Source organism: Musa acuminata, chromosome BXJ3-10, assembly GCF_036884655.1.
Source record: "Musa acuminata AAA Group cultivar baxijiao chromosome BXJ3-10, Cavendish_Baxijiao_AAA, whole genome shotgun sequence".
Lineage (NCBI taxonomy): Eukaryota > Viridiplantae > Streptophyta > Magnoliopsida > Zingiberales > Musaceae > Musa > Musa acuminata.
The window spans coordinates 18,821,963-18,846,558 of NC_088358.1; the positions used below are offsets into that span (position 1 = coordinate 18,821,963).

A 24,596-nucleotide genomic window follows, 5' to 3' on the forward strand; every position below is an offset into this window, starting at 1 on the left:
AGGCCACGGCTAAAAAAGTTACTTATCGTAACATAATGGCGCTAGAAGGAGGGCCCCGGAAACGACGATACATTAGCTTTCTCCTTAGTCGCTCCACTGCAGCCGACCTGCACCAGCAGCAGCGACTTCTAGGGCCGGTCTCGGCTCCTCGGCCACGCGCGCGGCTCGGCACGCGGCCAACCCGCCCGCCTCGGCCCCACGCGCGCGACCAGCCCGCGCGTCTCGGCCACTCGGCCCCACGCGCACGGCCAACCCGCGCGCCTCGGGCCCCTCGGTCCCACGCGCGCGGCCAACCCGCTCGTGTCCCACGCGCGCGGCCAGCCCGACCGCGCCGAGCGCCTCGACGCCTCGGCCCCACGCGCGCGACCAGCCCGCGCGTCTCGGCCACTCGGCCCCACGTGCGCGGCCAACCCGTGCGCCTCGGGCCCCTCGGTCCCACGCGCGCGGCCAGCTCGACCGCGCCGAGCGCCTCGACGCCTCGGCCCCACGCGCGCGACCAGCCCGCACGTCTCGGCCACTCGGCCCCACGCGCGCGGCCAACCCGCGCGCCTCGGGCCCCTCGGTCCCACGCACGCGGCCAGCCCGACCGCGCCGAGCGCCTCGACGCCTCGGCCCCAAGCGCGACCAGCCCGCGCGTCTCGGCCACTCGGCCCCACGTGCGCGGCCAACCCGCGCGCCTCGGGCCCCTCGGTCCCACGCGCGCGGCCAGCCCAACCGCGCCGAGCGCCTCGACGCCTCGGCCCCATGCGCGCGACCAGCCCGCGCATCTCGGCCACTCGGCCCCACGCGCGCGGCCAACCCGCGCGCCTCGGGCCCCTCGGTCCCACGCGCGCGGCCAGCCCGACCGCGCCGAGCGCCTCGACGCCTCAGCCCCACGCGCGCGACCAGCCCGCGCGTCTCGGCCACTCGGCCCCACGCGCGCGACCAACCCGCGCGCCTCGGGCCCCTCGGTCCCACGCGCGCGGCCAGCCCGACCGTGCCGAGTGCCTCGACGCCTCGGTCCCACGCGCCTCGACCCCTCGTGGGCCCCTCGGTCCCACGCGCGCAGCCAACCCGCGTGCCTCAGTTCCTCGGCTCCTCGGCTACAGCCGAGATCTTTGCGCGGCCTCGGCCCCTCCCGCTGTTCTCAGAGCCTACCTCGCCTTCTCCTCTAGACCTCCCTGCTCGGCTTCTCCTTCCTTCGACCAAGCTCTGGTTTCCCTCTTCTCCTCCTCCTCTTCTTATAGAGCGGTTGCACAAGCAGAGGAAAGTACGTTGCAACGATGGCCGGAGGTCAGCTCCAAGTGCTCGGGGCACTCGACCTTGCCAAGACGCGGTGGTATCACTTCACGGCCACCGTCATTGCTGGCATGGGCTTCTTCACCGACGCCTATGATCTCTTCTGCATCTCCCTCGTCACGAAGCTCCTTGGCCGCATCTATTCCTTCGACCCCAATCGCTCAGGACGCTCCCGCCCAACGTGTCCGCTGCCATCACCCGCGTGGCCTTCTGTGGTGCCCTCTCTGGCCAGCTCTTCGTCGGGTGGCTCGGCGACAAGCTCGGCCGCAAGAAGGTGTATGGCATTACGCTCATGCTCATGGTCATCTGCTCCATCGCGATCGGCCTCTCCTTCGGTCACACCGCCAAGGGCGTCATGGCCACCCTCTGCCTCTTCCGCTTCTGCCTCGGCTTTGGTATCGGCGGCGATTACCTGCTCTCCGCCACCATCATGTCGGAGTACGCCAACAAGAAGACCCGTGGCGCCTTCATCGCAGTCGTTTTCACTACGCAGGGCTTCGGCATCCTCACAGGCGGAATCGTCTCCATCATCATCTCCGCCGCCTTCAAGGAGCGCTTCGACTATCCGGCCTACAGGGACAACCGCGCCGGCTCCACCGTCCCGGAAGCCGACTACATCTGGTGCACAACTCTCATGCTGGGCGCCCTCCCGGCTGCCTTAACCTACTACTGGCGGATGAAGATGCCAGAGACCGCGCGATACACTGCTCTTGTTGCCAAGAACGCGAAACGGGCGGCACCCGAATGTCGAGGTATTATCCGACAGGCTCAAGCGTGCTCCCCACTTACCTCGGGATTGATCGGCCTCGTGCGCAGCCAGCAAGCAGCCTCGCTGCCTCGGCCACTCGGCCACATGCGCAGCCAACACGCTGCCTCGCTGCCTCGGCCACTCGGCCTCATGCGCAGCAAGTAGCACACTGCCTTGCTGCCTCGCTGCCTCGGCCACTCGGCCTCATGTGCAGCAAGTAGCACACTGCCTTGCTGCCTCGCTGCCTCGGCCACTCGGCCTCATGCGCAGCAAGTAGCACGCTGCCTTGCTGCCTCGCTGCCTCGGCTCTTAGGCCTCATGCGCAGCCTCGGCCTCGCTGCCTCGGCCACATGCGCAGCCAACACGCTGCCTCGGCCACTCGGCCTCATGCGCAGCCAGCACACTGCCTTGCTGCCTCGCTGCCTCGGCCACTCGGCCTCATGTGCAGCAAGTAGCACGCTGCCTTGCTGCCTCGCTGCCTCGGCTCTTAGGCCTCATGCGCAGCCTCGGCCCCTCGGCCCTCGGCCACTCGGCCTCATGCGCAGCAAGCAGCCTCGCTGCCGCGGCCACTCGGCCTCGTGCGCAGCCAGCAAGCTGCCTCGCTGCCTCGGCCACTCGGCCTCATGCGCAGCCAGCACACTGCCTTGCTGCCTCGCTGCCTCGGCCACTCGGCCTCATGCGCAGCAAATAGCACGCTGCCTTGCTGCCTCGCTGCCTCGGCTCTTAGGCCTCATGCGCAGCCTCGGCCCCTCGGCCCTCGGCCACTCGGCCTCATGCACAGCAAGCAGTCTCGCTGCCGCGGCCACTCGGCCTCGTGTGCAGCCAGCGAGCTGCCTCGCTGCCTCGGTCACTCGGCCTCATGCGCAGCCAGCAAGCAGCCTCGCTGCCTCGGCCACTCGGCCTCATGCGCAGCAAGCAGCCTCGCTGCCGCGGCCACTCGGCCTCGTGCGCAGCCAGCAAGCAGCCTCGGCCACTCGGCCTCATGCGCAGCAAGCAGCCCGCTGCCTCGGCTCCTCGGCCCCATGCGCAGCCAACACGCCGTAGCCAGCACGCTGCCTCGGCCCCTCGGCCTCATGCGCAGCCAACACGCTGCACGCTGCCTCGGCTCCTCGGCCCCATGTGCGGCCAACCTGCCTGCGCCGAGCTACTCGGCCATATTCACTGCCGAGTCTGTCTCAGGGCGGCTTACCGACCAGGGTCTCGCCCCTCGGTCGCAGCTTGCCTGCGCCGAGCCTACCTCAGCGCGGTCTGCCCACCTGAGCAGCGCCCGCAGCCTGCCTGCGCCGAACCCACCTCGGCGTGGCCCGACCGCCTGTCGTGTTCCTCGGCCGCGTGGTGCCCGAGGCCACGTCCTCGCGTCCTACCCGCCTAATCGTGCTACTCGGTCGCATGACCCTCGCGACCACGCCTGCGCGGTCACCCCGCCTGCGTCGTGCTCCTTGGCTCCATGTTCCCGAGACAGACCAGTGCCGCCAGTACGCCCGCGTCGTGCCCCTCGGCTCCATAAACCCCGAGACACGTCTGCACGGCCAGCCTGCCCGTGCCGAACTCCACGGCCCTATCCACCTGGTCCACGCCCCTCGACCACGGCTTGCCTGCGTCGAACGCCTCGGCTCCATGCTTGCCGAGCCCACCACCTCGGTCGCAGCCTGCCTGCACCGAGCGCCTCGGCAACTCTCTGTCGAAATCCCACCTCAGCGCGGCCTGCCCCCCTGAGCGGTGTACCTCGGTCGCAGCCTGCCTGCACCGAGCACCTCGGCAACTCTCTGCTGAAATCCCACCTCAGCGCGGCCTGCCCGCCTGAGCGGTGTCCCTCGGTCGCAGCCTGCCTGCACCGAGCACCTCGGCCAATCACTGCCGAGATCTACCTCGGCGCGGCCTGTCCGCCTCTATCGTGTACCTCGGCCGCATGGTGCCCGAGTCCACGTCCTCACGTCCTGCCCGCCTGCGTCATGCTACTCGGTCGCATGGCCCTTGCGACCACGCCTGCGCGGTCTGCCCGCCTGCGTCGTGCTCCTCGGTCGCGTAATGCCCGAGACCACACCTGCGCCGCCAGCCGCCTGCGTCGTGCTCCTTGGTTCCATGTTCCCGAGACAGACTAGTGCCGCCAGTACGCCTGCGTCGTGCCCCTCGGCTCCATAAACCCCGAGACACGTCTGCACGGCCAGCCTGCCCGCGCTGAACTCCTCGGCCATATCCACTACCTTGCCCACCTGGGTTACATCCCTCGGCCGTAGCCTACCTGCGCCGAGTGCCTCGGCTCCATGCTTGCCGAGGCCACCACCTCGGTCGCGTAATGCCCGAGGCCGCCACCTCGGTCGCATAATGCCCGAGGCCTCCTCGGTCGCTTAATGCTCGAGGACACCCCCTTTGGCTCCGTACCACCCGAGACCATGCCTGCGCGGTCACCCCGCCTGCGCGGTCACCCCGCCTGCGTCGTGCTCCTCGGCTCTTCGGATTTACGCCACCCGGGACACGCCTGCGTGGCCAGCCCGCCTGCGTCGTGCTCCTCGGCTCTTCGGCTTTACGCCACCCGAGACCACGCCTACGCAGCCAGCCCGCCTGCGTCGTGCTCCTCGGCTCTTCGGCTTTACGCCACCCGAGACTACGCCTGCGCGGTCACCCCGCCTGCGTCGTGCTCCTCGGCTCTTCGGCTTTACGCCACCCGAGACCACGCCTGCGCGGCCAGCCCGCCTGCGTCGTGCTCCTCGGCTCTTCGGCTTTACGCCACCCGAGACCACGCCTGCGTGGCCAGCCCGCCTGCGTCGTGCTCCTCGGCTCTTCGGCTTTACGCCACCCGAGACCACGCCTGCGCGGCCAGCCCGCCTGCGTCGTGCTCCTCGGCTCTTCGGCTTTACGCCACCCAGGACACACCTGCGCGGTCACTCCGCCTGCGTTGTGCTCTTCGGTCTTCGGCTTTACGCCACCCGAGACCACGCCTGCGCGGCCAGCCCACCTGCGTCGTGCTCCTCGGCTCTTCGGCTTTACGCCACCCGAGACCACGCCTGCACGGCCAGCCCGCCTGCGTCGTGCTCCTCGGCTCTTCGGCTTTACGCCACCCGAGACCACGCCTGCGCGGCCAGCCCGCCTGCGTCGTGCTCCTCGGCTCTTCGGCTTTACGCCACCCGAGACCACGCTTGCGCGGTCACCCCGCCTGCGTCGTGCTCCTCGGCTCTTCGGCTTTACGCCGCCCGAGACCACGCCTGCGCGGCCAGCCCGCCTGCGTCGTGCTCCTCGGCTCTTCGGCTTTACGCCGCCCGGGACACACCTGCGCGGTCACCCCACCTGCGTTGTGCTCCTCGGCCCTCGGCTCTACGCCATCCTGGGACCACACCCGCGCGGTCACCCCGCCTACGTTGTGCTCCTCGGCCCTCATCGGCTCCATCTGCCTCGAGTCCAACCTTGCTCGGCTTCCTGACTGAGTTGCGCACCTCGATCCCATGTTGCACGAGACGCGTCCGCGCGGCTAGCCCGCCTGCGTCGTACGCCTCGGGTCCGCATGACCAGCCCACCTGAAGTAAGAAGCTATGCATCGGATCCCTTGCATGCAAGAACCGACGCATAGCTCCTTTCGGGGGGGGGCATATGATAGGGGTAAAAATGGCGATGTGACACGCCATGGCAGCAACCCCCTGAGCGACACATTGCCCGAGGCTCTCCATACCCTGTAGCAGCTCGGCCTCCCACGCAACCCCAGTAGTAACATCAAACCTCCTCTATAAATACCCCTGAGTCCTAAGCAAAAAGGGAGGAACTCACTCAGACACAAAACACTCAGAGGCTCTTCTTCTGCCTCATCCACAATCCCCTCCACATCTTTCTCTAACTTGATCGTCGGAGGGGTCGGGCCGAGCTCCCGGCCCGACCTGTGTGCAGGTGCGAGACGGTGTCGCCTCTTCCCGAAGCTGCGGCGGAGCTGCCTCCCGACCCGAGCCGCCGATCCGAACCGCCGACCCGAACTGCCGAACCGACCTCCCGACCCGAACCACCGAGCTCGGCCGCCGGGAGACCTCGAGGAGCGCCCCCACGGAGATCACCGCCTTCCGGACCCGAACCAAGCCGCGACGGCCCCGAGGCCACGGCTAAAAAAGTTACTTACCGTAACAGTATGTATTATATAATTTCAAATCATTGTATTATAAACATAATCTCCAGTTTTATCATCATGCAAGCTAGTAATTTTCTTTCTTCTTTTTTGAGAAGTGAAATTTTTGCTTCCTTTGCAAGTTAGCAAATTATGTTTCTTGAGATAGCACTTTGGTGAGATTGCAAGCTAGTAATTCTTGGTGATGTTTAAGATAGCAAGTTCTTTCTTCTCTTTTGAGAAGTGCAAGTTGGTAATTTTGCTTCCTAGCAAGTTTTTTTCTTGTAATTTGTAATCTAGCAAATTTAGCAAGTTTTACATCATGCAAGCTAACAAATTTTACTCCCCATTTGTCATTGTCAAATAGAAGGGAAGAATACAATTTTAAAATATAAAGTATTATTCTTAATTCAATATGTTTGTGCATCATTATAGTTTCAAATTAAAACATGTATAATTTCAAAACCATAAATATCATCCTTACTTCATGCATGATACCAAAAATAAATCAATTATCATTATAGGTATATCATACATGATACTCAAGCATTCATGATACATCGATTTGGGCTAACATTCATGATACTAAGATATTAAAATTTTTAATCATTTATCTCTTCATGCATTAAATCAATATTTTGATCATGATACCAAACATTCATCATTTATTTTCTCCATTTTTGTCATCAAGTAGGAGAATCATTCAACAATGCGAGTGTAGAAGTTAAGCAAAAACTTTGCATGAAAAAAAAGAAGCTAGCATTTTTGCTTAAGAGCTTTTTGGTTCTTCTTAAGATGTGCAAGTTTCTTTCTTCCTTTGTCATTAAAAGATAAGAAGAAGAGGAAGAAGAGTAAGAGAGAAATTCATTCCAAAAAAAAATCAAGAACCAAATTCATGAAAGGATTTGAACCAAGTCAAATCCATAATAAATGAGTTTCATTGAATCAAGCTTCTATTTTAGCAAAGAGAAAGGATTCATTAAAAGGTTTAAGATGTCTATACAAAATCAAATCCCTATTTTTGCGAATGATCATCACATACTAAATGTCCATGAATAAAAATTCTTCTTTCATGAGAAGAGTGAGGAAGAATTCATGGGAAGTGATAATTAAATAAAGGATAAAAAATCCATGAATAAAACTTCATAAATCAAATCTATTTTCTTGTAAATAGAAGGAAGAAGGATTCAAAAGAATTAATTAAGTCATTAATCCAAAAATCTATGAATCAAGACTCTTCTTTTGCGAATAGAAAGATGATCTCGATTTAAAAAGAAAATTCAAGTTGTGGAGAACCAAGAAATCCGAAAAAGGAATTCATGCATTTGGAAGATTTAGTATGCCTAATTCTCTTCTAATAAAATCAAACTATTCCTCATTCAATTTAAATTATCAAATCATCAAAATCACTTTCATAGTTCATGAGATTCATAAAATAACATAAATAGATTTATTAATCTCTTTTTAAAAAATCGATAAGATAGAGGAAAAAAATTTCAAGAAAAATGCTTTCCTCCTTTTAGTTGTTTCAATCTAAGTGATTTGATTTCTTACAAGCATACCCACATTTTTACGTCAAATCAAAATATACATCATCGTTTAAAACCGAAAAATAATTTTCATCATCAAAGTCATCATGACAAAAAATATAATGCATTAAATATAAGGCTTCTTTAAACAAGAGATTTGATTTATCACTTTAATTTCAATGATAATACATTTTCCTTTTTAGGTGTTTCATTTTATATGATTTATTTCACACAAGCATGCCTTTCTCTTTTATACTAAATCAAAAATATGCATCATTGTTTAAAAGTAAAGTTCATCATCACAATGATCATCATGCATAATTTCGAAATATAAACTCATTGAGCATGATTTCAAATCATAATTACATTATTTCATCAAGCATGATTTCATAAAGCATTTTTAATCAAAATCATTTTGTTTGTTATAGTAATACATTTTCTTTCTTTGCATTATTGATTTAATCATATCATGAGATATACAAATCATAAATACAAAGGAATTATGTCATGAAAGATATAAGATCAAAAGTGTAACACATAATTCCAAAACATAAGATTTCAAATCATTATGCATCATCAAATGATTTCATTAAACATAAAATATTTTAAATGAAATCAAAAAGCAATATTAAAATCATTAATATATACACTATTGCTTCTTAAAAATATACATAAGATTAATCTTATTATATGTATAAGCATTAGATCTAACATTTTGTTCCTTTATCATAAAACATATAATTTTCATGATCATTTTCAAAATCACTAGAAAGATAAGCATTGTCTCAATTTTTTATTTTTTAACAATTTATATATAATTTTTTTAAATTAATTTAAAAATAATTTATGAAATGCATCAAGTAATTTCAAAATAAAGTAAAGGAGTTTTGGTTACCTCATCGTCGAAAGCCACTAAGGCATAATAGTTCACCACTTTGTCTTCATCGGTTTGCTCTTCGTTTTCAGACCCAATAAGTTCTTCAAGTAGAAAATAGTTCAAATCCTTGACATCTTGAATGACCATGACTTTAGGGTCCTAACTCTTTGGAAGGGATCTTAATATTTTGTTACTAAGTTTAAAGTTAGAAAAACTTTTACCAAGTGCTTTTAAACCATTGACGACATCCGTAAATCGGGTGTACATGTCTCCAATGGTCTCACTTGGTTCCATCCGAAACAATTCAAAATCATGCATAAAAAAATTGATTTTCAAATCTTTAACTTTACTAGTGCCTTCGTGTGCAATTTCAAGTGTATGCCAAATGTCAAAAGCCGTTTCGCAAATAGAAACTCGATTAAATTTATATTTGTCTAAAGTACAAAATAGAGCGTTTATAGCTTTAGCATTCAAAGAAAAAATTTTCTTCTCCAAATTATTCAATTTATTTATTGGATTAGAAGACTTTTGAAAACCGCTTTCAACAATATTCCATAAATTCAAATCCAAAGAAAGCAAGAAAACTCAAACTCTCATTTGAGTTTTCCAATGTGTAGTCCGTCCCATTGAACATAGGAGGCCGAATGATATAAAGTCCCTCTTGAAATCCAAAAAGAGCCATTTCTCTTGTTGTTAAACCAAACGAGAAAAAATGTGGCTCTAATACAAATTATTAGGATCGAGTCAGCACTAAGAGAGGGGGGGTGAATTAGTGTAGTGATAAAATCACGTTGATTCAGAAAATTTCATTTGATGAAAACATATCAGAAAAGAGTTTAAATTGAAAGATATGGAAGCATAGTGAATGTAAGAATTCAGTTTGTAATATAAAAAAATAGCATGAAGGAAATGCAAACTAGATTTTTATAGTGGTTCGATCATCATGACTTACATCCACTCCCGATTCCTCTTCCGTTGAGGCTATTGGCATCCACTAACGATCTTCTTTCAACGATCGAAGATCAACTACCCTTTTACACTCCTTTTCTCCTTTTCACAGGTTTAGGAGACAACATTTTACAGTCCTCTTTTATAAGTTATTTCTTACACACCTCTCTTAGAACTCTCTCTAAGCTTTAGGAGGAGGGAACTCAACTTTCGAATAGGGTTTACAACCTTAGAATCATAAAGTTTTGCTCAACTTTCTTACTGTTCCATACAGGAATAGCTGGGGTATTTATAAACCTCAATTAGCTTAAAAAATGGGGCAAAAAATGGTCTCATCCCAGGTTTCCCGGTTCTTGAGCGATACCACCGCTTGTACTGCACTGACATTGGGTGGTACCACTGCTTGGGAGACTATGTATGGGTGGTATCATCGCTTGACAGTCTCGGAGACTGAGTCTGGGCGGTACCACCGCCTGACATATTCTCAGAGACGGTGCCACCGATGGTTCCATCTATTGGGTCACTGTTTGGGCCTTTCACTTGGCTTAACACAGCCCAAACTTAGGCCCAATTGGCCCCTAATTGAGTTGGCCTAATTCCAACCCAATTACGCCTAAAACCTACTTCGATCTAAATAATTATTACAAAGATAATCAAATATTGTTCGGCATGTCATTGGTTCATCGACGCCTCGTCCGATTCTTCGACGCATCGTCCTTGCTTGCGACCTATTGCCCAATCGACTAGTTAAACTCCGCAACTCTGATTTCCGTGGCATAATTTCTACGCTTCTTGACCTAATGCCCGAACCCATGGCTCGAAGCCTTCTACCGATACGTCGACCAATCCTCCAGCTCAACGTCCAATCTTCTGATATGTTCTACTTTGACCCAACATGATTCTTCCTACTTTTAATTGTCTCTTCCTTATTGAAGCTTCTTATGTCACTCAAAACATAGATCATATCATGAATACTATAAATTGGTTTCATCATCAAAATCCGAGATTCAACAGATTGGACGTCGAGTCGGAGGATCAATTGACATACCGATAGAAGGACTTCATGCCGTGAGTTCGAGCATCCGGCCGAAGGATTGGACATTGCACCAAGAAAATCATAAGTTACGAGAGTCAACATGTTGATTGGATAATACGCCAAAGGAGAGGACAATGCGTCGAAAGATCGGACGAAGCACCGAAAGAACTAATGGTATGTCGGACAACATATGATTTGTGGTTTGTAATAATTTGTCTAGATCAAGTTAGTTTAGGTCTAATTGAGTTGATATTGGAGTGAAACAATGCCAACTTAATTAGAGGCTAATTGGGCCTGAATCAGGTTAAATTAGGCTTGTTGTTTGGCTCATTCAGTGATTTGTAGTAGGGTCTGACGATGGTACCGTCAAACATAGTCTTCAAGACTATGTTAGGCGGTGGTACCGCTAGTACCCCGAAGACCCGGGATGAGACTCTTTTTGACTCTAAATTTGAATCCATTTAAGACTTATAAATACCTCACTCATCCCTGCATAGTAAATATAAGAATTGAGAACATAAATTGGGGAAAACACTGTTGCAATCTTGAGAGTTCCTCTCCTCTTCTCTAAGAGTATAATTTTTGTTTAAGGAAGGATTGAGTGATTATAAATGTTATCTTCTAAATCTGTGAAAAGGAGAAAAGGGTTGTAAGAGAGTAGTTAGTCTTTGCCCATTGAAAGACTGTTAGTGGATACTGGTGACCTCAACGGAGGAGGAATCGGGAGCGGACATAGGTTACGACGATCGAACCATTATAAATCCTATGTGTACTCAGTTTACATTTTTATTCTACTTTTCATTCTCATATTGCAAACTAATTTACTTGCTTACTACATTTACTATGCTTACAAATATGCTTTCAAGTTAAACCCAACTTTTCGATACAAGCGTTATCGAATGATATTTTCAAATTGATGTAATTTTTTGTAAGCACTAGTTCACCCCCCTCTTAGTGCTGATTTTGGTCCTAACAGTTGGTATCAGAGCCATATTTCTCTCTATTTGGTTTTACACCCAAGAGATATGGCTTTTTTCGGCTTTCAAGAGAGTCACTCTATCATTCATCCTCTTATGTTCAATGGGACAAACTACACTTATTAGAAAACTCGAATGAGGATTTTCTTGCTTTCTATGAATTTCGATTTATGGAATATCATTGAAAGTGGTTTTGAAATGTCTTCTAAACCAACAAACGAATGGAATGATTTGGAGAGGAAGACTTTTTCTTTGAACGCTAAAGATATGAATGTTTTATTTTACACTTATATTAAAATGAATTTAATTGTATTTCAATTTATGAAATTGCACATGACATTTGGCACACACTTGAAATGACACATGAAGGCACAAGTAGAGTTAAAGATTTTAAAATTAATATTTTGATACATGATTTTACGGATATCATCAATGGCTTAAAAGCTCTTGACAAATGTTTTTTGGATCTTAAACTTGCTAATAAAGTTTTACGATCTCTTTTTAAAAATTGAGATTCGAAAGTAACTGCAATACAAGAGGCAAAAGACCTAAATAACTTTCCGCTGGAAGAACTTATCAGGTCTTTAATGATATATGAAATGACTTGTATTGAACATGATGAATATGAGAACTACCTTCCAATAAACATGAAAGATTTGATACTTCGAACAAAAGAAGACTACTCGAGCGAAAGCTCAAGTGATGATGACTTTGAACTCCTTACAAGTAAATTTAAAATGTTCATAAAACAAAAATCAAAAAATAAAAATAAACTTAAAAAAAAGAAGCTATTAAAGACGAAGAAAGCACTCAAGGTTACTTGGGATGAATCGAGTGCATCCGAAGATGAAGTGGCAAACTACATCTTGATAGCACTCGACGATGAGGTAAATGATTCAACCGAAACTCCTTTACCTTACAATGAATTGCTTGATGCTTTCCATAATTTATTTGATAAATTTAAATTTGTTGGTAAACATATAAGTTGCTAAAAAAGGATCATGCTTCTCTTTCTAATAAATTTAAAAAATTAAAAAATAAGTATGATAATTGTATGTTAAGCTCTTGCACTAAATGTGAAGAGTTAGATTCATACAAAATAAAAAATTTTCTATTACAACAAACTTTAGAAAAAATTAAAATTGATAGAAAATCTTTAAACATGATTCTTGCCAATAAGAGTTATGTTCATAGAAAGGAAGGAATCGACTTTGTGAGTAATTATACTCAATAAAAGCCAACTACTTTTATTAACGGACCCATATTGCATGTTACCCCTAAGGTTAAGTATAATTTTTATAGTAGATGTGGTCATTTTACTTTTAAATATTTATTTAAAAAGTATGACTCACATAAATTAGTTTGGGTTTCTAAAGAAACCATGAATATCTTAGTGCCAAAAATTAGAATAGATAGATCTAATCACGATGGATCCAAAGCTAAATGGGTACCTAGAACAAACTCACCCTTTTTGTAGACATCTCTAAAATTGAAAGCTAGGAGTAAAATGAGATTTTGATAGTGGATGCTCAAGGCTTATGACCGGAGATCCAAAATACTTCATAAAAGCTAATTAGCCAAAACAATAAAGGAAAGATCATTAGATTAGAACTATCGGTAAAAAAATAATTTTAATTAAAGATGCTTTTCGTTCAACAAAATCATGTTTAATGATTTAATGGTATAATGATATAATGATGATTTAAAATCTTATATTTTGGAATTATATGTTACACTTTTGATCATATTGATTTTTATGATTTATGGCTTATTGATTTTGATGACTTTTTTTTTATGATTTTCTGGCTTTTGTTTTAATCAATGATGCATCAATTTAGTATATAAAACAAAGACATGCTTGTATGAAATCAATCACTGAAATTGAAATAAAAAAAAGGAATGTATTTTTCTTGAAAATTTCTCAATCTATGCCTTATCGAGTTTTCAAAAAGGGATTGATGAATCTATTTGTATCATTTTTTTATGAATCTCTTGGACTATGAAAATGATTTTGATGATTTGATTATTTGAATCTAAATGAGTTTTTTTCCAATCAAATCATGAACCTTCTCTTGATTTCTTAACTTGATATATCTTATGTGAATCAAGATCTCTTCTTTGTTCTTCTATGTTTCATTTTACCATTTACTAAAGAGGAGAATTATCCACATGAATCATAGTTTTTCTTGATTTCTCATAATCTTAACTTGAGAATTTTTTTTATGAATCAAGATCTCTTCTTTGTTCTCCTATGTTTCTTTTTACCATTTACTAAAAAGGAGAATTATCCATATGAATCATAGTTTTTCTTGATTTCTCATAATCTTAACTTGAGAATTTTTTTTATGAATCAAGATCATTTACTATAATTCTTTCTTTTTATTATTTGACTTACAAATACACCATGATATGTCACTTGACTTCTTGATGTTTACAATTTTTTTTTGCTCAACTCCTTTATATCTATGGTTGTATACCTTTTGTCATGATTTGAAAATTGATGTAAAGGGAAAAGAATTACAACATTATATTCTTCTCTTCTATTTGACAATGACAAAGGAGTGGTTAAACTTGCTAGCTTGCTCATGTAGAAAGGAAGCAAAGATTGCAAACTTGCACATTGCAAAGAGAGGCAAAACTTGCTAGCTTGCTCATCTCAAAAGAGAAACAAGAAGTGCTATCTTGCACATCTCAATAGAAGCAAAACTTGCACATCTCAAGAGAGGCAATACTCATGATGCATGTTCTAACTTGCACATCTCAAAAAACTTGCTAGCTTGTATGTTCTAAAATAATATAAAACTTGCTATTTACTATCTTACATTTTTTTTCAAAAATTTGCTAGCTTGAACATCACAAAGAAAAGCAAACATGCTAAACTTGCATATCTTTAAAACTTACTAGCTCGCATATTCTAAAATGATGCAAAACTTGCTATCTTACTAGCTTGCATACTTCAACAATTTTCTAGTTGCATTTTTCTCCTTTTTATTGATGACAAAGGGAGAGAAGTTATGATGATGATATGAGATTATGAATGAAATACTTATGATATTATGATAATACATACAATAAGAAGTTACGATGATCATATATGGTAAGATGTAATATACTTTGATATTTTGATACCATGATAATTTGAAATATATATGAAGATTTGGAATAATGCATACAATACACATGATTTTATGATGTATGCAATAATGTGAAAGTCAATGGTTATTATTTTCAGAAATGATAACTTATTTCAATATGACATATTGATAAGAGGATTTTAGTTTAAACTCCGGCATCAATTGATTGTCATCATCAAAAGAGGGAGATTGTTGAATCTCGAATTTTGATGATGAAATCAATTGATGAGTTTGTGATCTAATCTGCATTCTGAGTGATGTAGGACTAGCTTCGATCAAGTAGAGATAAATTGATTGAAGTAGGAGGAATTAGATGTTAGGCCGGAGTTGAACATGTCAGGAGATTGTATGTCAGGCTAGAGGATCGGTCGACGTGTCGACAAAAGGACTTTCAAGAGATTCAAAATAAAATAAATATATATAGGAGATCTTTACAAGTTTCACACCTCTCTTAGAATGAACTCTAAACTCTAAGAGGTGGAGGGGAACATTCAACACATTTCAAGCTTTTTTAACTCTTTTTCGTCAAGGATTATTTCCCCCTTTCTACCCAATTCTTGCTATTCTATGCAGGAATAGCTGGGGTATTTATAGACCCCAAATGACTTAAAAAATGAAGCCAACAAAGGTCTCATCCCAGGTTTCCCTTGTCTTGGCAGTACCACCACCTGCAGCACTAGGTGGAACCACCGCTCAGTTCGATGGTACTACTACTTAACATAGTTTGGGAGACTGTGTCTGGGCGGTACCACCGCCCAATCTACCGGTACCACCACCTGACACAGTCTTGAAGACTATATTTGGGTGGTACCATTGCTTGAGACAATCTTGAAGATTATATTTGGGCGATACTACCGCCAGACCTTACTACAAGACATTAAATAAGCCCAACAATAGGCCAAATTCAATTTTGATTCAGTCCTAATTGGTCCCTAATTGAGTTGGTATTATTACATCCCGCTCAACATCCTAACTGACTCAATTAGACCTAAACTAACTTGATCTAGACAAATTATTACAAGCATGAATCCTATGTTGTCTGACATGTCATTGGTTCATTCAGCGCTTCGTCCGATCCTTCGATGCATCGTCCTCTCTTTTGGCATATTGCCCAATCGGTATATTGTCTTCCTGTAACATCTGATCTCTTTGGCACAATGTCCGATCTTCTTAGCTCGATGCTCGAACTCATGGCACGAAGCCTTTTGGCGACACGTTGATTGATCCTCTGGCTCGACGTCCAATCTTCTAACATAATCACTCCAGCTCAACATCTGATTCCTCCTACTTTAATCAATTTGCCTCTCCTTAATCAAAGCTAGTCCTGGATCACTCAAAATATAAATTAGATCACAAACTCATCAATTAATTTCATCATCAAAATCCGAGATTCAATATGATCTCCCCTAGGTGAGAACGTCTCAACCACTTTATGTAGTTACGTGATTTTGTCGCTTTTGAGTTTTACACTTCCGATCGATCTTCGTATGATGATTCTATAAGATTAGTTTGGGAAATCAATTTTTATTTTTTTATTTTTCGCTATGCATGTGATGCTCTCTGCAATTTCCCAACATGAATTTCCATCAAAAGCCTTTAGCATCGAGAGGCGAAAGTTAGTCGGTAGGGGCTCCTCTTAGATATCTTGGACAAAAGGAGAGTTGCCCAAGACGGGGTTGCCAACCTCCCCCTTGGACTACTAGAATTCCCGTTGCACCTCGTCCAAGCATTAGTTCACCGGTCTCAATTGAGCCCTAAGCGAATTGTCCATGGAATATGTTGACTGAGTGTTTGACTAAGGAAGGTCGAGGCAATGCAACGGAGTGGAGGAGCATTGCACTCCACCATCGGGGAGTGTGGATCCTCGAGTTGCCCCTCAACTGACTAGGGGTGGTCTTGGTGATGGTGGATCAATCGGGTTAGCCCCGAGGGGTGTGGGAACAAGCGATGGTTGGACCATTGGCCACAGTTGTAAAATGGGTGTCATTTGTTGGGCTAGTTAGGGCAGTAGGAGAGCAATGACTTGCATCATCCCAGCAAGTGCCTATACTTAGTGGGTGAGATTTAGGAAGGCCTCAGCAAGGATGATTAATTGTCCCACATTAGTTCCTGGAGGGGAGAGTTCGGGGTCATTAAATAGGCGCTAGTAGCACCCCAGGGTCTAAGCTGAGGTGGACTCATTTACTTGTGGGAGGGTGGGTAGTTGCCCTCCTTAGTCGAATGTATTGTGTGTGGGGGGAGGAGCCTCCTCGTTGGAGCGCTTATTGAGAGGATTCATCAGTGGATGCTCTTGCGACATTCGACCCTCCTAGTGCTAACATGTATATAACTTGATGCCATAGACCGTGAGTCATTATGGCTTGGTCCAATCCTAAAGGTGCAAAGTCATCTAAGTGACTTCTCTAGGGGAAGACGAAGCGATGAGAGCGAGGTAGGGGCTGAAGAGGACAGTTCACGAGATTGCTGTCGAGCCTTTCGAGACATCACGAGGTGGGGCTGAAGTAGGTTTGATCTTTGTCACGGTCCTGTACAACAAGTCAATGTTGGGGGATTCTCGACTCGATCCCTCTGATGCTTAAATTAATAGATGAAGGATGAGTTTGTATCATGTGGGTTGTTCTTCGAACCCCCCTCCTCCTCACTTGCCAGGTCAATTCTTATACTTGTGGAGCCGACGAGAAGGAGTTGTAGTTGGTGAGGACCAATCGTATTTCTTTACAATGCAATCATGTGGGCGATCGGCTCGTATATCTCTTGCGGTGCGAGTCGACCTATCCGGGCTCCTGTAGCATGACACCAATTCATATCGTCCCATGCAGTGCGAAGTTGGCGAGGGACGACCAAGAGAGCTTCACCCTCCATCTTAGTTCTTTTCTGTGTCAGACGGATGCCGAGGTGTCTTCAATGTCAGCTCCCATGGTGGTTACCTATTAGCAAACTACTATTGATGCTAAAATATTCCCTATCAAAGACCAAATACATTCATAATCTTTTACATGCGCGAGTGGTCATATAATACAAGGGCTCATGGCTGCATCGTGTGAAGGAATATAAAGATATGATTTGAGCTCTCTGATCCACATGCTGAAGGAGAAAACATTGAATATAATTAGAGATATTTCATATAATCTTCTTTGAATAATTGAAAGTTTTTTATATATTTAAAGAGGACATAGAATGACCAAATGGTTGATATGTCGGACGTATATATCTGCCCATATCTAAAAGGGAAATAGCCTCAGGTATATAAGATGATTATTTACAACTGCAGCAACAACTTGAATGGCCTGTGAATGCTGCATGCAGTACGCCGTAAGGTTTGGTGTTGAAGACCTGCAAGTAGTACAAAGATATAGCAGAAGAACTAAGTGAGTCAACTGACGATGCAGAATAGAATTTTAATGATCATCAGACAGTTCTTGATATAATAAGTGCACAAAAAACTAAATTAAAGAGAAAGCAATGAAGAGTTTGGAAACAAGAATTTGGATTAAATTTATCGGATGCACCAAAAAAAAAAAAAAATCAATGGAAGGGAGAACTAATCTGTAACCTTAATCACCAGAAACTATTCAGCCACAATAACAATTCACCTCTTGGCACACAGACTTCAACACTCAGCAACCATCCGTCACAATGCCTTCAAATAGTCATCAATCATTTCCAGGAAAGACTTAAGTAAAATTGTTGCTCAAATGTGCTTAAATGAACTGACAAAAATGATTTCGAACTACATTCAACAATATATAAACGCTCAAAGATCAATAGAAATCCCTAACTCGAACAATAGCTTAAACAAGAAGATAAAGTCTCAATTGATAAACACGTAATTTTCTAAAAGTATAACCATTTTTAGAACTTGCCATCTGCCCATGCAGATTGATATACAATCTGGAAATTTCTCAAGATTGAATGTGTCTGGAGCACTGATAATCCCCCATGGTCTGCATCTTAAAAACATCCGTGGAAAAGCATTACCCAATCAACATCAAAAGGGAATCACATCCACATATTCATATCAGTGATTTAGCTGGAAAAGAAAAGCATTGATCCATAATCTGGATAAATCTCAAGCATATTATTTACTTGCCAAAACCAACATCTTCATTTCATTGAACCACGTCTGTGTCGGTTTCCGAAAACGACACTTTTCCTGTTTACATCAATGGTCTTGAATTGTTGTCCGAAGCAAACAATTTGATTCCAAGAAAAGTATACATAACCCTTTCTTCATCATGCAACATGAGGCAGTTAGATTTAGTTATAGAACTCAGTAACATGTTTCACATTTTATTGTGTCAGCACACTGTTATCGAGCTGTCTTTAAAAAGAAATAAGACTTACATAACATGATGACCAGCAGCATTAACTCAATATAGGTGACATTTTGAAAATTTATCTTTCATGCCATGATATCAGCATGTAAATTGTTCTCATAGATTAATCTGTTATGCAGTCAAAGTGGAGCAATGATCATCAAACATTGAGGATTTTCTAGTCCCAAGGACAACATGTTCATTGGTTGCGGAACAAGTCATAATTAGATTTTAAAAGAGACTGCATATAATAATACAACATGATTGGATTACCATCATAATCAGACTTGCAAGAAGAGGATTGTTGTAAAATAAAATGCTGCAGCAACAACTTTCCTTGTAGAATTTAAGTTCAGTCGAAGATAGTTACAATAAGTCCAGTTCCCCTCATTACAGAACTTATTCCAATTTTATAATTCATATATTCCAATTTGAGATAAATGCAATTCAATTTATGTTATAAGGTGGTCCACTCCCTATTTCTGCCTAACATCCTGCATCCTTTTGTTTTTCATTCCTTTTCTCCAGCTTTAGAACATTACAGACTTGTACCTTTGATTTTCATTCCTTTTTTCCCAGCTTTAGAACACAGTTCTGATCATATTTTTGTTAGCTGCATTACGGGCTCTATTTCTGTTTTCCAGTTGATCCTTTTTTCCCAGCTTTAGAACACAGTTCGGATCATATTTTTGTTAGCTGCATTATGGGCTCTATTCCTGTTTTCCAGTTGATCTTTCAAGTACTCACCACTGAAGAAAATAACAGTATACAGAGCAGTCAAATGATAAGTGTATATAATGATGGAGACACATCAGCATATACAAACTAGTATTACACTATACAATTCATATAAAATCTCTAAGAAAAAAAATATTTCAGGAGATTTTGAGTATCATATATGAAGTCAAAACATTCTTAAGAGTTGGTCCACTGCAAAAAAATAACTGAACGATCTAATGTTGTGTTGTATGTTTACTTTTTCAGATAATGCAAGATGCACTGTATGAACCGAATTCATACTTCCTTGTTTCCTCATGAACAAGATTTTAATGCATGTGTGCGTTGGGTAAACTACACCATCAATCAAAAGTGTCCAACTTATCCTTATGCGTGTGCAAATAACTTCAATTTGACACCGAATAACACAAACAATACAGAATAAAAAGAAAAAACAAATAGAAGATTCTCAAAGATGCAAAGACATTTGAGGAGCTAGTTCAGATCTCCAAAACAAAATGAGTTATCAAGTACTGAACTATCAACAGCTAAACAAATAAACCAAGAATTAAATATAATCTAGTAACCAATAAAATGATCCATAGTATTGGTTACCTTATTCCAAAAACTCGAGCAAATTTAAATATCTCCATAGATGTTCTTTACACTTGACTCAAAAAAACATACCTTCTTCTTGTAACTCCCAATGATTACTCTCTAGCATTTCAGATCACCCATCTAGCAGTATCTTGATGAATCAAAACTGCAAAATAGTTCTCAGCTGTGATGGCCAGAGAGTTATTAAACATTACAGTAAAAGAGTTTAAACTTATCACTGGATCACAGCCATCTACATCAGCACAAGGCAACACAACATGCCTGCTCATCAGAATTCGATGAGCATTTGAATGGCAACCAAGTGGGCTACTCTTCAAAGAAACAGGATCACAACACAAATTCACAACATCAAACCAAATATGGAAAATGCATTTCTTGAATGCATCAGTCCGTTACTATGTAGAGAGAAAATATCACTATCTGATTGGATTTTCATATAGATTCAGCTAACAAGTTACAACCTTTTTGATATAAACAGGGCTAGTTATTTCTAAAGCTACTCCAAAAACTAGGATGAAGGAACAAAGAAAGGGTTGAAAAAGATGGTCTTTCCTTTACAGTAGCCATGAGATATGAAAATAACGGAACCCATTAAGCATGCAGCTCCACTGACCTCCGTATGCCACTATGCATCGCCAAGTGCAAAACAGCAACGACGGAGAAAAAACCTCGTTCATGAATAGCCACCAAATTGCTCCTTTTCAAGTCTCAGAACCAATTCCATCGCGTTCTTACCAATATTCGGATTCATATCGCCTGCCAAAACCGAGCAGAGATCAAGAATCCCTTCTTTGATGGCTGTGAAAGCCATCTCTCTGCTATCCGAGCACAAATAGTTCAACACCAAAAGGGCGTGCTCGATGCCCCGAGGACTCCCCGCTCTTAGGACCTCGGATAATACGTTAATGAATCCGATCAACTTCCTCATCTCTTCCTTACCTTCTCGGCACTTGGCGAGAAGTCCCAAAACCCGGACGGCCCTCTCCGAGCCTTCGCGGGTCAGGCGGACTAAGGGCAGCAAGGCGCCGGCTCGGACGGTCCGCCGCCGGTTCTCCGCGAATTTGCACAGCTCGTAGAGTGCCGTCGCCGCTTCCCGCCGCTCCCGGCCGTCGCCGTAGCGGAGGAGCGCTGCGAGGAGAGGTATCGCGGCGGGGTGGGCGCCGATGGTCGCCTTATTAACGTCGACGACGGCGAGGCTGGTGAGAAGCGTGGCGGCGAGGGCTGCGGCGGGGCCGCCGCGAAGGGCGGCGATGACGGGGTCGAGGGCGCCCTCGGCGACAAGGCCGAGGCGGGCGTCGTCGCCGTCGAGGGTGAGGTGGAGCAGGGTGCGGAGGGAGAGGTCCTGGAGGTCGGGAGGGTCGGGGGCGGCGGCGTGGCGGAAGAGGACGGACGCGGCGCCGGAGTCCGCGACTAGGCGGCGGGAGTTGGGGCCGCCGCGCTGGGCGAGGCGGAGGACGGCGGCGAGGGTGGGGGCATCGGAGGGAAAGGAGAGGGGGGCAAGGAGCAGCGCGTCGCGGTTGTCGGCAGCGGCGTCGATGGCGGTCGGTCGCTGGGCGAGGAAGCTGGAGATGAGGCTGCGGAGGGCGTGGTTGGGGATGAGGGAGGGGGAGGGGGACAGGGGGAGGTTGGTGACCGGGCAGGTAAGGTTACCGGAGTCGAGCCAGCGCTGGATGGAGGCGCGGTCGAAGGTGTGTCCCGACGGTAGGATCACCGGGTCAGTCATCACCTCCAGCGAGATGGGGCAGCGGAAGTCATCCGGCAACTCCACTTCCATCCCCATCCCTTCTCTCTCTCTCTCTCTCTCTCTCTCTCTCTCTTTGAAGGTAAAGAGAGAGATCGCAAACGAAGGCGATGAATAAAAAGAGATGAGACTGTCGAGCGAGAGGAGTTTGTGGACTGAACCGGGTCATTTTGGGAAGGACAGAGGAGAAGAAGAGAGAAAGAAATTGATCTGCCCAAAATGCCCCTGGCTAGGCGACGGGGTTTTGCGGTGGGTTGGCGGAAAGCGCGTGGGATCTGTTTCGGTGGACTCCGAGAGAGGGCGCGAGGAAGAGGGGGATGTGGTGACCGTTCGTCGAGATAAGAAAGATGTCTCGGATTCTCGCTATCAGCCGCTGCTTTAAAAAGCAAAAAACAAAAAATAAAACAGAAAACATTTTTATTTACTTGCGTTGCTTTCGCGCGTGGGAATTCAAAGGGAGTCGGAGAGAAACGGGCCACACGAGTGGACGCGGAGTGGGCACGTGCGAGGGATGGGAAGTGCATCTTGGTAATTCTACGAGCGCCGCAGGGTTCATTCAACGGCTAGGCGACGTTAAAGACGGGGAAAAGGAGGGGTAAAAGCATTAAATAAAAGAAATAAATACAAATTGGGGTCGGAGCCATATAATAATAACGTCCCCATTTAAAGCTCCGAGTCCAAAGTTGGGTGGTGGGTTTGGCTTAGACTATCCCACTTTAGTTCAAAATTGGCGCTTGGGGTTCCAAGTACAACACTTTGGCTATCATCCCCCCCCCCCCCTTTTTTTTACTTTGAGGAACAAAAAAATTGGAAAACAAACATAGGAACATGTTCATTTGGGGGTATTGATGGGTTGGGTATGTGCATAGACATACATGATTATAAGTTTTTCATTTAGATATAATTAGATGAGTACATTTTGCAAGTCATATATATATATATATATATATATATATATATAGAGAGAGAGAGAGAGAGAGAGAGAGAGAGAGAGAGTATTGTAAACAATAATTTTTGGCTTGTCTAAATTCTCCATGGCAATTGTTGTGAGAAAGAGCCACAGAATACATAGAATCTTAATCAGATATATATATTTTTAATTTTTATTTAATTCATCTCAAATAAGTGTATATTGTTGGAACCAATGAATAGAGTTGAATAAGTAAAAAAAATTGAAATAACTAGTAAGAGTAGGTATGAAAGAGTTAAATTAGATATATTATTTTGCAATATATATTGATAGAACGCTTATCTAAGTTTTAATTTTTACAAAGCTCACATTAGTGATTATCATCCAACGCTTTGAATTTTTAATGATACATGTTAAACTCTTATATATTCACATCTTATTGAAGGTTTTTTTTTATTTGCCATATCCAAACTTATTGTTTTCTATGTTTAAATTTCCTATCAATCATTTTAATAGCAAGTGGTTGCAATCCTAAGAATAAACAAGTCATTTTAAGAAAATTTTATGAAGCCAAGAGCATTAGATGAGGTGAGACAATGTTAATACTATTGAAGTTATCAATCAATAAATCAAACAGAATATAATGCAAGAAAAACAAATAAAAGAAATTATTGACCATATAGTCAAAATAGATTTTAGATAAAAATATTTTTGAGAGATTTCCGATAGATGGAACGACAGCGTTACTGCTAAGTTTTGGGAGTTACCAGTCCAATTTTTTGGTATTAGTTTACCCCCACAAAGTGTAGCCGTATAAAACGCAGGGCTTGGATTTTAGTGATTGAACATAAGACGAGTTATAATTAGATCCTACCCCAAACCAAACATTGACTTTCATGTGCATGATTTATATTGTGTAACATCACAATTCTTGTCAAAATATAAGGAATCATGGAATAGTTTCTATTTACAAAGTACAAAGACAAGTATCTATTCCAAAGAATTAAGTTCAAGGGAGTCCTAAGATTATGTATTTTTAGCCTACTCTTACAAATAATATAATTTTCTAGGTCTATATTTCTCATTTATTAATACAAGTATTAAAAATATTTAATTATACTATCGAAGATGATCATTATTTTCTCCCACCATTGTTAAAAATTATAGATATTATTATGAACAAGCGATTTGGGGGCCATATGTTCACGATAGACAGGAGGAAAACATACTCGTGGTGAGAGGGGATGAGATAGGGGAGGGTGGTTGTGCCCACAAGTGATGATGGCCTAAGGTTGACGGTAACATGCGGTTTGGCGCATCAGGATTGGATCATGGATCCTCTCTAGGAATGGATTGCAAGAGCGTTTGATGAATAACCATCTGTAAACAATACTTCGTAAGTAAATAAAAGAATGAGAATGAAAATGCCGCTTCATGTGAGTTGCAGTTCTTCTTCTGTTCGAATTGATCATGGTGTTCTCCATCTTTAACTTATCGTACGCAGCCATCATAACACAATAATCTTCAACCCATGCTATCACCGAAGATACGTATGATGATAATGGTAAATTATTATTATTATTATTATTTATTTTTATTTAGAAAGGAAGATCAAAATTAAGGTCCAACATCAAGACATTGGTTAAGTGTTAGTAGACTTACTCATTTATCAAATGTTGAAGT

At 44.5% G+C, this 24,596-nt stretch overlaps 2 protein-coding genes across 4 annotated transcripts; one reads left to right on the forward strand and one right to left on the reverse strand.

Moving 5' to 3' along the window:
* Positions 1-1,262: 1,262 nt before the first annotated feature.
* LOC135650622 (probable inorganic phosphate transporter 1-4) lies at positions 1,263-19,934 on the forward strand. Its single transcript, XM_065170109.1, has 3 exons — positions 1,263-1,402; positions 1,444-2,030; positions 19,912-19,934. Exons 1-3 carry the CDS (start codon positions 1,263-1,265, stop codon positions 19,932-19,934), a joined length of 750 nt encoding a protein of 249 aa, XP_065026181.1.
* On the reverse strand, positions 17,711-22,278 carry LOC135581806 (U-box domain-containing protein 8-like). Of its 3 annotated transcripts, none has more exons than XM_065169724.1 (3): positions 20,876-22,278; positions 20,332-20,407; positions 17,711-17,944 (listed from the first exon to the last, which is right to left on the reverse strand). In XM_065169724.1, the coding sequence occupies exon 1, from the start codon at positions 22,040-22,042 to the stop codon at positions 20,936-20,938; it is 1,107 nt and encodes a 368-aa protein (XP_065025796.1). In that variant the 5' UTR covers positions 22,043-22,278; the 3' UTR covers positions 17,711-17,944; positions 20,332-20,407; positions 20,876-20,935. The 3 variants fall into 3 exon arrangements, with proteins under 3 accessions (XP_065025796.1, XP_065025795.1, XP_065025794.1); XM_065169723.1 differs by having other exon boundaries at positions 17,711-19,676; XM_065169722.1 differs by having other exon boundaries at positions 17,711-20,407.
* Between the last annotated feature and the right edge of the window lie 2,318 nt (positions 22,279-24,596).